The sequence below is a fragment of the Macaca thibetana genome, chromosome 5 (genome assembly GCF_024542745.1).
Source record: "Macaca thibetana thibetana isolate TM-01 chromosome 5, ASM2454274v1, whole genome shotgun sequence".
Classification (NCBI taxonomy): domain Eukaryota; kingdom Metazoa; phylum Chordata; class Mammalia; order Primates; family Cercopithecidae; genus Macaca; species Macaca thibetana.
The window spans coordinates 106,354,090-106,373,141 of NC_065582.1; the positions used below are offsets into that span (position 1 = coordinate 106,354,090).

The 19,052-nt window shown below is 38.0% G+C and overlaps 1 protein-coding gene across 1 annotated transcript in view; it reads right to left on the reverse strand.

The window, feature by feature from the left end:
- The window catches only part of CHIC2 (cysteine rich hydrophobic domain 2), a 55,659-nt gene that overhangs the window by 5,078 nt on the left and 31,529 nt on the right, over nt 1–19,052 (reverse strand). The window contains exons 4-5 of the mRNA XM_050790639.1: nt 1,445–1,501; nt 1,219–1,278 (exon numbers count right to left, since the gene is read on the reverse strand). Coding sequence (XP_050646596.1) covers nt 1,219–1,278; nt 1,445–1,501 — 117 coding nt within the window. The remainder of the gene's footprint in view (nt 1–1,218; nt 1,279–1,444; nt 1,502–19,052) is intronic.

Genomic DNA, 19,052 nt, shown 5'->3' on the forward strand with positions numbered 1-19,052 from the left:
AAAATATGTACATAAACCCTCTTACTATCTAAGATGAAAATACAAGACTAGTATTCTCACCTCAAAATGGGTTACTCAAATGTGTTACGATTATAAAGAAGTATCAGGTGTCTTTCTCATCATCATAAATTAACATGTTGACATAATAAAGATAAAATCTACATTATTTGGTTCATTGAATAAAGCTAGTCTAAGACATTTTAAAAATATTTTTTATGTTCAAGGCTAGAAATGGGATTTGACTGTGTGATAATGAAAGAACAGGAAAATGCTAACAGAGAAAAATGATTTTATGATAATTTACAACAAAACACTCTTTTAATCAATATTTTACACATACACACACACACATCTATGATGGCTATATTGTTTTAAAGAATAGGCAAAATTCCTCAGAAATGTTATAACAGATACTTCACAAAGGCTCTGAGTTTTACTTTCAACAATTAATTTTTCCTTAGATCTTTTTCTTCTAAAGTAACAACCTGGCCATATTTAAAGTACAGTACTCAAGCTCAAAAGAAAATTAAAATTCTTAATTTTCTAGAATATTCTGAAATTTTCAAAAGGAGAAAAACTGCTCAAGTAAATCATGGAGTCAGTAAATTAAATCCCATGCTGAGTAAGTACAAAATTCATTGTATATATATGCCAAATTAGATATTTTTTAACAAGTAAACACAAGATGATCAACATCTCATTTCCTGCTTACTTTTAATTTTTACAAAGCGATATTCTAATAACACTTTAAAACAGATTCTTTAAAGGGCACTGAGGTACGGACAGTTAAAATCTATAAAGGCTAAAGGTTTCTTAAGCTCCAATGGCTTGGCTGAAAGGTTTTCTTCCATACTTGGAAACTTGATTAGCATTATATAAAAAAGCCATATCTGACTTGCTGCGTAACCAAAGTTGTGGTTATTCTTTATACAGCATCTAAAATTTCACACTCCATCAACACATGTTCAGGCTATTTTATCTTGGCAATTAATTTATTATTTTTCAGAACACAGTGAAGCCTTGTTTTCAAGTCATTCATAACTTTATAAATCAGTCTTGCACATGAAACCATGCATCTGTGAACCGTAGAAAATCCTTGCACTCAGGAGATTAAGCTCCTGACACCTTTGCTGATTAATAATCATGGAAAGAATAAGATCAGAAGCAAAATAAATGATCATTTAATAGAGAAACTCACAAAACAGCCCTTTAACTTACATATTCCATCATGTTATTCGTTTCACATTTCCTTTTGCTCAGTCTCCAATGCAAGCACAGCTAGACAAGTAGGAGAGTAAAAGAAGAAAAATGAGCTCTATTTTATTGCAGCACACAGACTAACCCATTTGTCCACCTTTCATATTTTTAGTTCAACAAAAGCATCTGTTTCCATACTGTGCAATTCAGACCCCAACAGTACGAAGCTGCTCCCTGTGGTACTCACCTTGTGGTATAACCTATTGTTTTCCCATTCTAATAACTTCTCAATCGATCTTCGTGTCTGGAAGACAAATGAGAAAAAAGTTTACTCTTGACTGGTTTTAGAAAACTTTGTTTTGCAGCTGCTTTTTCTGTGAAAAGGGAAGAGGTGTAAGACAGTGACTGAGTATAGTGTGGTGTGCATCACTATCCATTTTCTAAGCACTAAATGGTAACCTGAACACAAAGAGTTCTCTTTCTTTAAAAAGATATGGCTTTATTTCTATCATATGAATCTTTTTTTACTAGCCTCTGATTTAAAACTATCAAGGTTTAAAAGCTAATGTCATCTGCCAAATAAAATTAAATCCCCACTTTTTTCAAAAATATGTTTCCAATACTTAAATAGTAACAGAAGTTCCTTAATACATATTTTACAACAAAAGTAAATATTAGTTAACAAAATGCAAATGGCCTTTCAGTAAGTTCCAAAACAAAAAATTGGAAGTTAATATTAAATCAATGAATTATAAAATCAAATTAATTTTCACACCATGCTTAAAATAATGCCCATATTTAAAAGACAGCTTACTGATTATTCTACCAATAGATTTTTTTGAAGAGTCAAAATTTTATTTAAACCAACATAAAAGTGCCATCTGATAGTAAAATCAAACTCTTAATTCAATATTACTGTTTCAGGAATCAACTGAGAATTTACTTCAGTTGACTGATGCAAGCAAGATACGCTATGCTGCAAGAAATGTTTCCTGCTTGGGAGTATGGATAAAAGAAGATAATTCATGGTGCCAGGTGTTAGGATGAGACTGACACAGCTGCAGGTGCAAAAATGACAGTGTTGCCACCAGGATCAACTGCAACTTGGTTCAGCTGCACTTTTCTTGCAAAGGAAAGAAAAAAACATCTTACCACTATTAATGTGGTATAAGGAAGTACTAGTAATCAAATATGAAAATGTGCATGTCAAGCAAAGATTAGCTAGGTGCAAAACTGTTAGGATCAAGCTGGGTTTGAACAGTTTAATGTTACATAATAAAATTTTAACATGTATTTAAAATATCTACTTTAAATAGTTACATTACCTTTTAGCATATTAAACATGCTAAAGACACACCAAAGTCACATAGGTGCCAATTATAATTCATAACTACCAATGAATTACGACTACTGCCTTACGTTTTCCAAGCTTATGTCACAAAACTCAGAAAATCAGCTACTTCTCTGGGTAATAATATGCCAATGACTAATTTATTATTACATTACTTTTTTTTGAAGAGTCTTTTTGGCAAGAATTTTAAAGAAAAAAATGTGCCCTTGTTAACAATGATCAGCAGACCTCACTTGTTTCTTTGTAAAGATAGCCTTTTAGAGGCAGCTCTCCTTTTAAATGAAAATAGGGCAGCAGTTATGGTCACACTTTTTGTTAATTTAGTTGCCAGTCAGCCCCAAATCAAAAGAAAATAAGGCTGCAGAGTGTAATTAACATTCAGTTCGGTCGTTTTGTCCCTTGTCTAGCCCCCAAGCTTTGTTAAAATTGCCATCTGAATGCTGAAGGCTGTAGGGAAATCGATTTGATTCTAATCGCACCATGAAAAGAACATGATCTAACTGCTTTCAGCCCTCCGTAAATCTGTACTAGGTCTTTAGCACAATGCAACTTCCAATTTAAAAAGCACTGAATGTCTCGTCAATGACTTTGTGAAGAAAAAAGAACAAGGAGCAGACATAAAAATTCCAATAGTTGTTTAAGCATTAAAGTTCATTTGCATCACAGCGAACCTGAAAAGGGCTGACCTCTCAAACCGCCTCTCAGGTCTATGAAGTTGTAGCCTTGACAAGCTCACATTGACAGAGCTCATTGACTCTGAAAGGCTACTCTATCAATGGTGAAAAATGGCAATAGGTTCTACTCTGAGCAGGCATCTGCCTGCCCACCCGCTGCTAAACCAATGGCAAAACCGATTCAAAACCTGAATCTACCTTGTAATCTTTCTTTCTAGGGCCTTTTAATAATAGATTAAGATTACTATACAATTTGAGGTTTTACTTTTACTGATGATTTTGGGGGTTGGTGGATGATGAAAGAACTAGAGTGGAACAAGCTTTCCAAGTCCATTGTCTTATATTAATGTATAAAATAGTACCCAGAAGCTTAACACTACATTCTGCAAATACTTATTACTTAAGGAAAAAAATGTAGTTACCACCATCATTTCATCAGAAATTTAAACCCATGCTATAATAAGGATAGATCTCATTATGATATATAGACACATTCATACACACAATTTTAAAACTTAAAAATATTTACTTTAACTTAAATCAACTACTAGTATTTGAATAAAAGATAATTATAAAGTATAAATCTTAAATTCCAAAATATTTATGTAGGAATTCTCAATTTCTTCTTTGCCTATAATTAGGAGTTTAATGATAGGGCTTGGTATAATAATTGTATCTTACAATATTTAAGAATTCTAAAACAAATAAGCCCTGATATGCCACATTCTGAATAAGCATATAAATATAAAATATTGCTACACACTTCACAGTCTGAAGTAAAAGCTGTGAATTAGCACCATCTAATCTTGCTATAAGACTTCTTTCCTGCTTGACAGGTGAAAAAAAAAAAGCACTTGCACGTGCAGCTTAATTAATCATTGAACTTGACATCTCAATGATTTACAGTGAGGAGCAGGTGAGAACATACAAAACCAGAAAGGAACCCTTGATTTGAGTGGAACACTTCTAGCACACTAAGGTGACAAGTATATAGATTCTAGCAGTCATTTAAAAAAAAGAAACTGTGCCAAAAATTATTTGTTAGTAACAACAAAAGCTCAAATTAAATAGAAAAAAAAAAAAAGGTTTAGCTACTGAGAATGTTTAATACTATGCAATTATTTTTAGTTAAGAAAACCAAAATATAGTTTCAAGATTAAATACAATACCAATTTGGCAGATACTTTAAAAAAATGACACTTCAGCATTTATAAAAGCTACTTAAAAGCTTTTAAACATGAAAAGAAATCACTTTATAAATGTAGTCATCCAGATAAAAGTTAAAGAGTTTATGTCCACAAGGATGTCAGGTAGCTATTTCTAATGAAATATAAGATTCAATAGTGTCAAACTCTACAATTGCTAACTGTGGGCAAGCAAACCTAATCATATAACAACCTGTCCTTGGTTTTTAAATATTTATTTCAACTCCAAATTCAAAACAAGCTGAAGCAAATTAACACGCATCAGAAAAAAATAATATGTATGGGATCTATCAACATGAAACAAAGTGCCAAAAAAACACCATCTTTCAGTATTCCGGGCCAGTTTCTAAAAAAAAAGTCATTTTTAATTTTCTTACGAGAATTTAGTGCTTGTGAAAAGCACCAGACTGATAGTCATGGGAACTAAAAATCTATTTAGCTGAAAGAACAGGGGAAAGGGCAGTGCAGGCTTTAGTGCAAGCTTCCCTACAGTGGGCCTTAATCCTTTTCACTGTTCACACCCTGGGGGTGAGGGGACAGGTTAGGTTCTTTACCAATGGAATTCTCAGTCTTTCTGCAAAAGATGATCAACAAGAAACGTAATTTTATGATGTATTCTTATGTCTAATTAAAAGGACCAAGACCACCAACTCACAACATGCAGGCAAAACAACTTTTTTGTGTGAATGGCATCATGTTACTAACCTGGTCTGGAAGTAGACAGCTCCAAGCATCTGGATCCCACCCATCTCCCTCAGCTCACTTTAAATGACCCTTTTCTTTTTTTTTTTTTTTTTTAAAAAAAAAACCCTTTTCTTCATTTCCACACCTTAGTGGTTATATTTTTCTCATTGGTGAACTAGTTTTAATACAGCCATTCAGCTTTGTGAAAGTAAAAATTAACAAGAGATTTAAAAAATATCGTTTCAATTACTAAACAGGTATTAAACAGACTTAAGTTGAGCAACAAGTAGTAGAAACATAAGAATAGAAATTTTGGCTTCTACTTATATTGCCTTTGGTCCCTTTTAGATCTTTAGCAGAACTGTGAAAATAAGGAAAAACATGAAAACTGAAAGAGAACTAAAAGGGCCTCAGTAATTCATAAAATGGCTAATAAGGTAATGATTAATCAACAATATTGAATAAGACATACCCATATAAGACATATCTTCCAAAGAAGCATCTAAAGTAAGCTTATAACAGCAAAACACACATACACCTAGACAAACTCAATTACTGCAATAGAAAACTAAGATTTCCTGAAAATTCAAATTTGAGTTATTAGGTTCTTCTGTAATTTTTCCTAAATACTGTAACTTTCTTAGGAATAAATTATTAATATTATTACCTATAAACAAATTAAATGCCATTAGACATAAATGTCTTCCAGCACAGCAAAGAACCATTCAGAAAATCTTTAGGGTATTAATCTCCTACTTTGCCACCACTATTACTTAAGAGTTTCCTAATTCCCAATGACTCATTTATTCACAATCAATTGTTTAAACACATGGTTTTACAAAGAAGTGATTTTCTAGACATTACTAATAAAACCAATGGAAATCTCATGAATTTTAGAGTACTAAGAGCCAAAGAAAAAAAAGTTAAGTGTAGAAACTGTAACAAAGTTTCTCTTAATATTTCCCAATAAAATAGTATTATCAGCCATTAGAACAAAAAGATGCTATGATATGCTAACAAAATATATAGAATATCTCACTAACAACGATTTATAAAAGTTCATCTATTTTAAACCTATAATTAAAATGTATTTGAATTGGATTTATTCATACCATCACAAAATGGGAAAGAAAAATTTCAGATGTTCAATTCCCTACTTAAAACAAATTTTAAACTCCTGAATCTATAATGCATTAATTAACCTTTAAAATAATGCTTTCAATGTATTCATAATCTTGTTTTTAACTTACATTTTTCAAATAAGAATGCTATTCATCTTTAGACATCTGTGTAAACTGAATTTGTTAAGTAAAACAACGTTTTTAGCTGTAAGTTATTAGGAAGAAACCATATATAATTTAAAATGAATTATTTTAACATAAGAGAACTTAAGAAGAAATTATATTATTCGCTTCTGTTCATTCTGGATTAATTTGAAATTTTATATTCCAGTGATGTACAGAAAATTGGATAATCATATCACAATATTATACGTGAAAAACCTGGATTCACCAAAAACAAAAAAACTAGAATATGATTTCTCAAAAGGATTTTTAAACAAATTCCCTTCCTGTACATTAAAGGACCTTTTACAATTTTAATATGAACATTAACTTTTACATAATCTAGATATATTAAAACACCCACTGAAGTATCATATACTATTTACTAAAAGTAATATTTTTAGATGGAAATACACTAAAAAAAAAAATTGCTAACATTTTGTGAATCAAAAATAACCTCTTAGTACTGAGCAGTGACTTAATAGGTGCTAATCTTAAATAGAATTTCATCAAGTTTACAATCTAGGCTAGTGAGAGAATATTATCTTGTTTAGGTTATACTGGCTATGAATTATGAAAGATGGGGATTCTCTCTCTCCAGAAAAAAAGAAACATGTACACAAACATGCACAATTCAAAGGGTGTTTGTTATCTACTAACTCTGAGTAATATTTCAGAAAGTACTAACATTTTAAAAAACTAAAATTAAGTTTTGAGGTCCCCATCTGACCCACCTTCTGCCTGACCTATTTCCACTAGGCAATCTTCCCACTTGGTCTCAAAGGGTTTTTTTGCTTTCAATAATCTAGTCAAATAAAAATGCGCTTGGGTTGGGGCAGGGTGCAGGAATGGTCTCCTTGAATTTGGGCAGCAAATATGTTGCCACTATTGTTTAAAAAAAATTATCCAAAAAATTAAAAAATAAAAAAGTTTCAACTGATCACAGAATATTAGAAAAACCGTTCATAAGACAAAGGAATTTCACTAAGCAAATAAAATAAAAAGTACGGCTATCAGGAATTTTAAAAAAATATATGTAATTACAAAAGGAAGAATCAGTGCTTAGTGTCAGGCCTCTAAGCCCAAGCTAAGCCATCATATCCCCTGTGACCTGCATGTATACATCCAGATGGCCAAAGGCAACTGAAGATCCACAAAAAAAGTGAAAACGGCCTTAACTATGACATTCCATCATTGTGATTTGTTTCTGCCCCACCTTAACTGATCCACCTTAACTGATCAATGTACTTTGTAATCTCCCTCACCCTTAAGAAGGTTCTTTGTAATTCTACCCACCCTTGAGAATGTACTTTGTGAGATCCACCCCCTGCCCCCAAAACATTGATCCTAACTCCACTGCCTATCCCAAAACCTGTAAGAACTAATGATAATCCGACCATCCTCTGCTGACTCTCTTTTCAGACTCAGCCCGCCTGCACCCAGGTGAAATAAACAGCCTTGTTGCTCACACAAAGCCTGTTTGGTGGTCTCTTCACAAGGACGCGTGTGACATTTGGTGCCGAAGACCCGGGTCAGAGGTACTCCTTTGGGACACCAGTCCCCTGTCCTCACCCTCACTCCATGAGGAGATCCACCTACGACCTCAGGTTCTCAGACCAACCAGCCCAAGGAACATCTCACCAATTTCAAATCGGGTAAGCGGTCTTTTCACTCTCTTCTCCAGCCTCTCTCTGTACCCTTCAATCTCCCTGTCCAATTCCAGTTCTTTTTCCTCTCTAGTAGAGACAAAAGATACACATTTTATCTGTAAACCCAAAACTCTGGCGCCAGTCACGCACTTGGGAAGACAGCCTTCCCTTGGTGTTTAATCATTGCGGAGACTCTTGCCTGATTCTTCACCCACATTTCATTGGAGTCTGATCACCACGGGGACGCCTGCCTTGGTCATTCACCCACATTCCCTTGGTGGCAAGTCAACTGCGGGGACGCCAGCTTTGGCTGCTCACCCAAATTGCAGCCAAGGGCTGCTCCCTACCTCCCTTCTCCGTGTCTCTACCTTCTCTTACCTCCTTCACTATGGACAACCTTCCGCCCTCCATTCCCCCTTCTTCTCCCTTAGCCTGTGTTCTTAAGAACTTAAAACCTCTTCAACTCACACCTGACCTAGAACCTAACGCCTTATTTTCTTCTGCAATACCACTTGACCCCAATACAAACTTGATAATGGTTCTAAATAGCCGGAAAACGGCACTTTTGATTTCTCCATTTTACAAGATCTAGATAATTTTTGTCGAAAAATGGGCAAATGGTCTGAAGTGCCTGACGTCCAGGCATTCTTTTACACATTGGTCCCTCCCTAGTCTCTGCTCCCAATGCGACTCATTCCAAATTTTTCTTCTTTCTCTCCTGTTTCTTCAGTCTCCACTCCAAGCTCTGCGTCCTTTGAATCCTCCTTTTCTACAGACCCATATGACCTCTCCTCCCCAGACTGCTCCTCACCAGGCTGAGCTAGGTCCCAATTCTTCCTCAGCCTCCGCTCCCCTACCCTATAATCCTTCTATCACCTCCCCTCACACCTGGTATGGCTTACAGTTTCGTTCCGCAACTCGCCCTCCCCCACGTGCCCAACAATTTCCTCTTAAGAAGATGGCTGGGGCTGAAGGCATAGTCAAGGTTAATGCTCCTTTTTCTTTATCTGACCTCTCCCAAATCAGTTAGCATTTAGGCTCTTTTACCTCAAATATAAAAACCCAGCCCAGTCCATGACCTGTTTCATAACAACCCTTAGACGTTTTACTGCCCTAGATCCATAGGGACCAAAAGGCTGTCTTATTCTCAATATACATTTTATTACCCAACCCACTCCCAACACTAAAAAAAGCTCCAGATATTAGATTCTGGCCCTCAAACCCCACAACAGGACTTAATTAACTTCGCCTTCAAGGTGTAAAATAATAGAGTACAGGCAACCAAGTAGCAATGTATTTCTGAGTTGCAGTTCCTTGCCTCCACTGTGAGACAAACTCCAGCCACATCTCCAGCACATCAAACGCCTGAACCGCAGCTGCCAGGGGTTCCTCCAGAACCTCCTCCCCCAGGAGCTGGCTACAAGTGCCGGAAATCTGGCCACTGGGCCAAGGAATGCCCACAGCCTGGGATTCCTCCTAAGCCGTGTCCCAGCTGTATAGGACCCCACTGGATATCAGACTATCCAACTCACCGGCAGCCACTCCCAGGGCCCCTGGAACTCTGGCCCAAGGCTCTCTCTGACTGACTCCTTCCCAGATCTTCTCGGCTTAGCGGCTGAAGACTGACGCTGCCCAATTGTCTCAGAAGCTTCCTGGACCATCACAGATGCTTTGGGTAACCCTTACAGTGGAGGGTAAGTCCAACCCCTTCTAAATTAATACGGAGGCTACCCACTCCACATTACCTTCTTTTCAACGACCTGTTTCCCTTGCCCCCCATGTATTGACGGCCAGGCTTCTAAACCTCTTAAAACTCCCCAATTCTGATGCCAGCTTGGACAACATTCTTTTATGCACTCCTTTTTAGTTATCCCCACCTGCCCAGCTCCCTTATTAGGTCGAGACATTTTAACTAAATTATCTGCTTCCCTGACTATTCCTAACCTACAGCCACACCTCATTGCCACCCTTTTTCCCAACCCAATGCCTCCTTGGCATCTTCCTCTTGTATCCGCCACCTTAACCCACAGGTATGGGACACCTCTACTCCCTCCCTGGGAATGGATCACATGCCCCTTAACATCCTATTAAAACCTAATCACCCTTACCCTGCTCAACGCCAATATCCCATCCCACAGCACGCTTTAAAAGGATTAAAGCCTGTTATCACTCACTTGTTACAGCATGGCCTTTTAAAGCCTATAAACTCTCCTTACAATTCCCCCATTTTACCTGTCCAAAAACCACACAAGTCTTGTAAGGTTAGTTCAGGTTCTGCGCCTTATCAACCAAATTGTCTTGCCTACCCACGCCATGGTGCCAAACCCATATTCTCTCCTATCCTCAATACCTCCCTCTACAACCCATTATTCTATTCTAGCAAACCTAGCTGACCCTAGATTCTAACTCCTTTTGCCACTCCTCTTTCCGTTCCTTAAAAACAGCCCTAGAAGCTGCCCCCACGCTAGCTCTCCCAAACTCATCCCAACCCTTTTCATTACACACAGCCAAAGTACAGAGCTGTTGGGTCAAAATTCTTACACAAGAGCCGGGACCGCGCCCTGTAGCCTTTCTGTCCAAACAACTTGACCTTACTGTTTTAGGCTGGCCATCATGTCTCCGTGCAGAGGCTGCCACCACCCTAATACTTTTAGAGGCCCTAAAAATCACAAACTATATTCAACTCACTCTCTACAGTTCTCATAACTTACAAAATCTATTTTCTTCCTAACACTTGACACACAGACTTTCTGCTCCAGCTTCTTCAGCTATATTCACTCTTTGCTGAGTCTCCCACAATTACCATTGTTCCTGATCCGGACTTCAATCCGGCCTCCCACATTATTCTGGATACCACACCTGACCCCCATGACTGTATCTCTTTGATCCACCTGACGTTCACTCCATTTTTTTTCCCTACATTTCCTTCTTTCCTGTTCCTCATCCTGATCACACTTGGTTTATCGATGGCAGTTCCACCAGGCCTAATCGCCACTCACCAGCAAACGCAGGCTATGCTATATCTTTCACATCTATCATTGAGGCTACCGCTCTGCCCTGCTCCACTACCTCTCAGCAAGCCGAACTCATTGCCTTAACTCAAGCCCTCACTCTTGCAAAAGGACTACAGGTCAATATTTACACTGACTCTAAATATGCCTTCCATATCCTGCACCACCATGCTGTTATATGGGCTGAAAGAGGTTTCCTCACTATGCAAGGGTCCTCCATCATTAATGCCTCTTTAACAAAAACTCTTCTCAAGGCCACTTCCAAAGGAAGCTGGAGTCATTCCTGCAAAGGCCATCAAAAGGTGTCAGATCCCATCGCTCAGGGCAACACTTACGCTGATAAGGTAGCTAAAAAAGTAGCTATTGTTCCAACTTCTGTCCCTCTTGGCCAGTTTTTCTCCTTCTCATCAATCACTCCCACCTACTCTGCCAGCGAAACTTCCACCTATCAATCTCTTCCCACACAAGGCAAATTCTTGGATCAAGGAAAATATCTCCTTCCAGGCTCACAGGCCCATCCATTCTATTCTGTTGTCATTTCATAACCTCTTCCATATAGGTTACAAGCCGCTAGCCTGTCTCTTAAAACCTCTCATTGCCTTTCCATCGTGAAAATCTATCCCTAATTCGCCACTCTTGACTCCCTCTTGCAGTGGATACATTATCTTTGCTAACAGGACACACTCCAATACTTTTACCCTGATGAAGTCCTATTCTTTACCTTTATACTTACTCTTATTCTCGTTCCCTTCTTATGCCACCCACTACCTCTCCTCAGCTATCTCCACCACACTATCAATCTCACTCACTCTCTCCTAGCCATTTCTAATCCTTCTTTAATAAACAATTGCTGGCTTTGCATTTCTCTTTCCTCCAAAATCACCGAGGGCCCAACTTACTCACTGCTTAAAAAAAAAGGGGACTCTGTATATTTTTAAATGAAGAGTGTTGTTTTTATCTAAATCAATCTGGCCTGGTATATGACAACATAAAAAAACTCAAGGATAGAGCCCAAACACTCACCAACCAAGCAAGTAATTATGTTGAACCCTCTTAGGCACTCTCTAATTGGATGTCCTGGGTCCTCCCAATTCTTAGTCCTTTAATACCTGTTTTCTCCTTCTTTTATTCGAACCTTGTATCTTCTGTTTAGTTTCTCAATTCATACAAAACAGTATCCAGGCAATCACCAATCATTCTATATGACAATTGTTTCTTCTAACAACCCCACAATATCACCCCTTACCACAAAATCTTCCTTCAACTTAATCTCTCCCACTCTAGGTTCCCAGGCCGCCCCTAATCCCGCTCAAAGCAGCCCTGAGAAACACTGCCCATTATCTCTCCATACCATCTCCCCACCTGCTGCAAATTTTTGCTGCCCCAACACTTCAACACTATTATATGCTATTTTTCTTATCAATATAAGACGACAAGAATGTCAGGCCTCTGAGACCAAGCTAAGCCATCATATCCCCTGTGATGTATACATGTATACATCATGTACACATCCAGATGGCCTGAAGCAACTGCAGATCCACAAAAGAAGTGAAAATAGCCTTAACTATGACATTCCATCATTGTGATTTGTTTCTGCCCCACCTTAACTGAGATTACTTTGTAATCTCCCCCACCCTTAAGAAGGTTCTTTGTAATTCTACCCACCCTTGAGAATGTACTTTGTGAGATCCACCCCCTGCCCCCAAAACATTGCTCCTAACTCCACTGCCTATCCCAAAACCTGTAAGAACTAATGATAATCCCATCACCCAGCTGACACACTTTTCGGACTCAGCCCGCCTGCACCCAGGTGAAATAAACAGCCTTGTTGCTCACACAAAGCCTGTTTGGTGGTCTCTTCACATGGACACATGAGACACTTAGGGCCAACAGGTAGAAAAGGGGTAAAGGCCGGGCGCAATAGCTCATGCCTGTAATCCCAGCACTTTGGGATGCTGAGAAGGGCAGATCACTTGAGCCTGGGAGTTCAAGACCAGCCTGAGCAACATGGTGAAAACCCATCTCTACAAAAATCAGCCAGGTGTGATGGTGCACACATGTGGTCCTAGCTACTTGGGAAGCTGAGGTGGGAGGATCACTTGAGCCTGGGAGGTTAAGGTAGCAGTGAGCGTGTGACTGCACTCCACCCTGGGCAACAAAGTAAGACCCTGTCTAAAAAAAAAAAAAAAAAAAAAAAAAAAAAGGAATTATTTTAAAAGCAAGAAGAAAGGAGTAAAAGAAAATCACCTGCTGATGGATGATAACAGACAACTGGAGAAACAAGAAGAGATAAGGAACCAGCATTTGTGGATCCTCACTTTGGGTCTGACCCCGTGTTAAGTGTCTTGCTTTTACCTTATTTAATGTGCACAACAAGCCTATATGGCAGATTGGACTACTTTCTTTTTACATATAAAAACTAAAGCTTACAGAGGTGAAGAAATGTAAATCTGTACTGGGAAATGGTAGAGCTCAGATTTGAAACCAGTATTAAATGTCCTTCAATTTCCTGTTCTTTTCATCATGCTACAGAACTATTATAATACTATCACAAAAAAACAATTTTTGTAGGCCAAGCACCTTGGCTCACACCTGTAATCACAACACTTTGGGAGGCGGAGGTGGATGGATGGATCCCTTGAGCTCAGGAGTTTGAGACCAGCCTGGCCAACATGGTGAAACCTCATCTCTACTAAAAATACAAAAATTAGCCAGGTGTGGTGGTGTGCACCTGTAGCCCAAGCTACTTGGGAGACTGAGGTAGGAAAATTGCTTGAACCCGGGAGGTGGAGGCTGCAGTGAGCTGAGAGTGTGTCACTGCACTCCAGCCTGGGTGACAGAATGAGACTCTGTCTCAAAAAAAAAAAAAAAAATAGAATTTTTATCAAGAACTTTTCTTTTTTTACAGATATGTTATGGATATTTTACAGATATTATCCTGAGACAAATAAAGGAATGGCCCTAGTATACATCTACTAAACAAAGTTGGAAAATAGAGATAATAATTCTTTATATACCTCCTCCTCTGCCCTTCACCTTTTTTATTTCCTAGTACACCAAATTCTGAGTTTTTGTCTTTTAAGTATCATTTTAATCTGTTTACTTCTCTTTCTTGTCTACTGTTATGCCTTTCTCTTCTTGACTAATGCAGTCACTTCACTGAATCCACCCTTCTTCCCTTATTTTTAAAATCTTAATGGTTTCACTTCAATTATATTTTGTTCTTAATTTCAAGGCCATTCCTGACTTTGTAAAGAAAAATTTTTATAAGTCAGAACTTTTTTACAAATATTATCCTCAGACAAATAACATATCTATGACATACAAGTTATCTAAGCCACTAACAAGGCTATTGGCCTTGAATAATCAAGTTACTCTAAAACTATGATTAATGTGTTCAAGAAAAGAAAGTAGAAAGCTGGATGAAAAAAAATGAAGAATTTCAAAAGAGAACTGGAATCTATTTTAAAAAACAGCAAATGGACACCCTAGAATTGAAAAATACAGTATCTCATATTAAAAACTGAGGTCACAGAAGAAGATAGGTGCAAATCTTTGTATAAACCACGACACCAATACTATGTTCTAAATATTTACAGAGAAATGAATGTCAGCCAGCTGTTGACAAAACACATTTTCTAAGGATTCTAGCATATCATGGCCGGGCGCGGTGGCTCAAGCCTGTAATCCCAGCACTTTGGGAGGCCGAGACGGGCGGATCACAAGGTCAGGAGATCGAGACCATTCTGGCTAACACCGTGAAACCCCGTCTCTACTAAAAAAATACAAAAAACTAGCCGGCCGTGGTGGTGGGCGCCTGTAGTCCCAGCTACTTGGGAAGCTGAGGCAGGAGAATGGCGTGAACCCGGGGGGCGGAGCTTGCAGTGAGCCGAGATCGCGCCACTGCACCCCAGCCTGGGGCACAGAGCAAGACTCCGTCTCAAAAAAATAATAATAATAATAATAATAATGCTTGGATAGTGTTACCATTTATCAATCAATTGGACAAATTAGGTAAATTATAACCTAATTCAGCCCATAGGCCTGAATTTCCTAACTCATGAAATCTTTTAAATTCCTTCCAAAGCTCTAAAACCTATCTCTCTGCTGCTAGGTATAACGTCAAATTTTAATAAAAAATAGCTTGATTTTTGTAGTTCTTTAAAATAGTGGGAAAAGCATGAGATTTTGAGCCCAATGATTGGAATTCTAGTTTGGCTTAACTTTATAAACTGGGGATCTCAAATAGGTTACTTCTGAGCTTCAGTTTTCTCATCCTTAAAATAATCTGAATATCTGCTTTTATAATTTTGTAAGAATACAGTACACATAAACTGATAAACTCCATCCCTGGTAAACAGTAAATAAGGACTCAATAATTTACTGATATTACCATATTTTCCACACAGGGTGTTATGAAGATTAAATTAAAAGAGAATGTATATAATGTGCCTTGCTAATAGCCAGTATACAATAATTATCTTTCTCTTCATTTTTTCCTTGTGGTCTATTATTTCATTGCATATCAACATACATTTTCCATTTTATAGCAAAATCTTTCAAGTTAAACATCAGGAATTTAGCAATTTGGAATACCTGGTATTATAAACTAAGTGTTTCTATCTTAAATTACATTTAAGTAGGTGTAAAAGTCAAACATCGACTGGGCACAGTGGCTCACACCTGTAATCGCAGCACTTTGGGAGGCTGAGGCAGGCGGATCATGAGATCAGGAGATTAAGACCATCCTGGCCAACGTGGTGAAACCCAGTCTCTACTAAAACACAAAAAATTAGGCGGGCATGGTGGGTGCATACCTGTAGCCCCAGCTATTCCGGAGGCTGAGGCAGGGCAATCACTTAGAACCGGGGAGGTGGAGACTGCAGGAGCCAACATCGCGCCCCTGCACTCCAGCCTGGTGACAGAGCAAGACTCCGTCTCAAAGAAAAAAAAAAAGTCAAACATCAAATATGATGTGAAAGTTTTTATTAAATGTAAAAATAAGATGTTTCTGATTTAATACAAACCATAACTCAAGTTTGTTTCTCTAAATTTACTCGACAGAAATTTCTCTAAGTTGTATTTTATATTGCTAGGTCTATCTGTACATTAGAACAGTATAAATATCCCCTGCACAAGAAAGATCAGGTTCCTGAAAAACCTCTGTAATAAAATCATATGAAAGTCAAGAAATATAGGGTAATGAAGATTAAGACCATTATTGACCACATGAATATTTGTTATATTTACCAAAATAAGGCAAATTGGATAGCATTCTAAAAAAAGTCATTGATTTTCCACATCTTCAATCAATAATAATAGCAGTTATAAGACTGTATTTCATCCATCATTCCTTGTTCACTAGAAATTCTTCAGGATTCCCACTTCACTAGAATTTCAATATAGTTTCGAATTTGTTCTGCCTTGTTTCAATATCTGTAATATGATGTATGTTAGAGGTATTTTTCTTTATCTGATTCTTCATCCAAAAGTTCAATTCCTTTCTCATTTTATGACTCAGAGTTACTGACTATAAATGGTCAATCCCAAACACAGAGTAAATCAGTTCTGAAAGTTTTGGATAACTTTTAATACATCGGTATGACTGAGTAAGGATATTTTATATTCCTCCCATATACCAATATTCTTAGCTTTCTGCTTATGATTCCCCCAGGTTCACTTTCCTTTGAATTTCTTTAAGTCTTACAAAGTTGCATTCTAACTTAAAACAAAACTTTACTATTCACTTCTCCCATTTAGATTCTCAACACTACTATACCCCTAGCCAGAGTAAGTCACAATTATTGGATAACTAAACTTGAACTTGAGAGTAAAGATACTCAGAAGAAACATAACTAGAATCTCAACTAAAAAAAACATAGTGAACTGTATTACCATTTATTTGTATGCATACAAAATACTTGACATGAGAGAAATATAGGCATCTTAGCCAACATTTCAAAAACTAAATAGCAATTATCTTTTAAAAAAATTCAGAAAAGTAAAAACCTAAGAAACCTATATTAAAACATTTATTACAATGATGGTCAGGTGCGGTGGCTCATGCCTATAATCCCAGCACTTTGGGAGGCCGAGGCTGGAGGACTGCTTGAACCCAGGAGTTAAAGACCAGCTGGGGTAACACAGAGAGACCTCATTTCTACAAAAATGTTTTGTTTTAAATTGGCCAGGCATGGTAGTGTGTGCCTGTAGTCCCGGCTACTTGGAAGGGTGAGGTGGGAGGATCACTTGAGCCCAGGAGATCCAGGCTGCAGTGAGCCATGATCATGCCACTGCACTCCACTCTGGGCAAGAGAGCCCCTATCTCAAAAGAAAAAAAAAATATATGTGTGTGTATATATATATATATAAAATACATAAAATAAATTTATAAATCTACATAAAATATATATACACATATATGTTTATATTTACTAAAATGCTAATTCTTTTTTTTTTTTTTTTTTGAGACAAAGTTTTGCTCTTGTTGCCCAGGCTGGAGTACAATGGCACGATCTTAGCTCACTGTAATCTCTGCCTCCCAGGTTCAAGTGATTCTCCTGCCTCAGCCTCCCAAGTAGCTGGGACTACGGGCATGTACCACTATGCCCGGCTAATTTTGTATTTTGAGTAGAGGTGGGGTTTCACAACATTGGCCAGGCTAGTCTCAAACTCCTGACCTCAGGTAATCAAAGTCTGCCTCAGTCTCCCAAAGTGCTGGGATTATAAGCGTGAGCCACCACACCTGGCCTAAAATGCTAATTCTTAAGGTTTAAAATAAAAATCAACATTGAGAATTTTTTTTTTTTTTTTGAGATGAAGTCTCACTCTGTCGCCTAGGCTGGAGTGCAGTGGCACAACCTTGGCTCACTGCAACCTCTACCTCCGCCTCCCGGGTTAAAGCAATTCTCTTGCCTCAGCCTCTTGTGTAGCTGGGATTATAGATGCATGCACCACTCCTGGCTTCTTTTAAGCATGGTTATAGAAATAGTTTATAGACCTACAAAGCTCAATTTTCAAGAGGACTACAGATTTTTGGAACTGGAAAGTATCTGAGAAATTAGCTGGCCTGTCCTTTGCTCAGATTAAAAGCAAAGGGGAAAAAAAAAACCTAACGCTGAGAGAGGCTTTAAGTGACTCTCTCAAGGTCACCCAACTTCAAACATTGGTTTACTATCCTTTATACTGTATCACACTGCTCCTACAGCAGTAGGAACTCCTATTACTTATTCTAAAAGGCAAGATGCTTCTATTTATCAGGGAATCTTCTTCTGATTAGTAAGTACCATATCTTATGAAACATATGATCTTGCTAATGCCAGGATTTTAAAGTCCAGATGAATACATTCATTCAACAAATATTTATTGATCACCAAGTAGATGCTAGGCACTGTGAGAGCACTGAGGATACAGTAGTTAAGAAGACAAACACTGGGAATAATAATACTAAAATGATAATAACAGCAACTACATTGAACTAAGCACCTGCTATAGGCAAAATACTATATTAAGTAGCCTACATGTACTTACCTTTGTGTGTGTGTGTGTGTGTGTGTGTGTGTGTGTGTGTGTGTGTGAGACAGAGTCTCACTATGTTGCCTCAGGCTGGAGTACAGCGGTGCCATCTCGGCTCACTGCAACCTCCGCCTCCTGGGTTCAAGCGATTCTGCTGTCTCAGCCTCCTGAGTAGCTGGGATTACAAGCACGCACCACCATGCCCAGCTAATTTTTGTATTTTTAGTAGACACAGGGTTTCACCATGTTGGCCAGGCTGGTCTTGAACGCCTGGCCTCACGCAATCCACTTGCCTCAGCCTCCCAAAAGTGCTGGGATTACAGGAGTGAGCCACAGGGCTCGGCCCACTTGCTGTAATTCTTAAAACAACACTACAAGGAAGGGTTTAGAGTGAGTGGATTGATAAGTGTCACAGTCCAAAGCAGCTAGTTCTAGCACCAAAATGTAAGTTCTAGCCACCACATGTTACAAGCCATTTCCCTA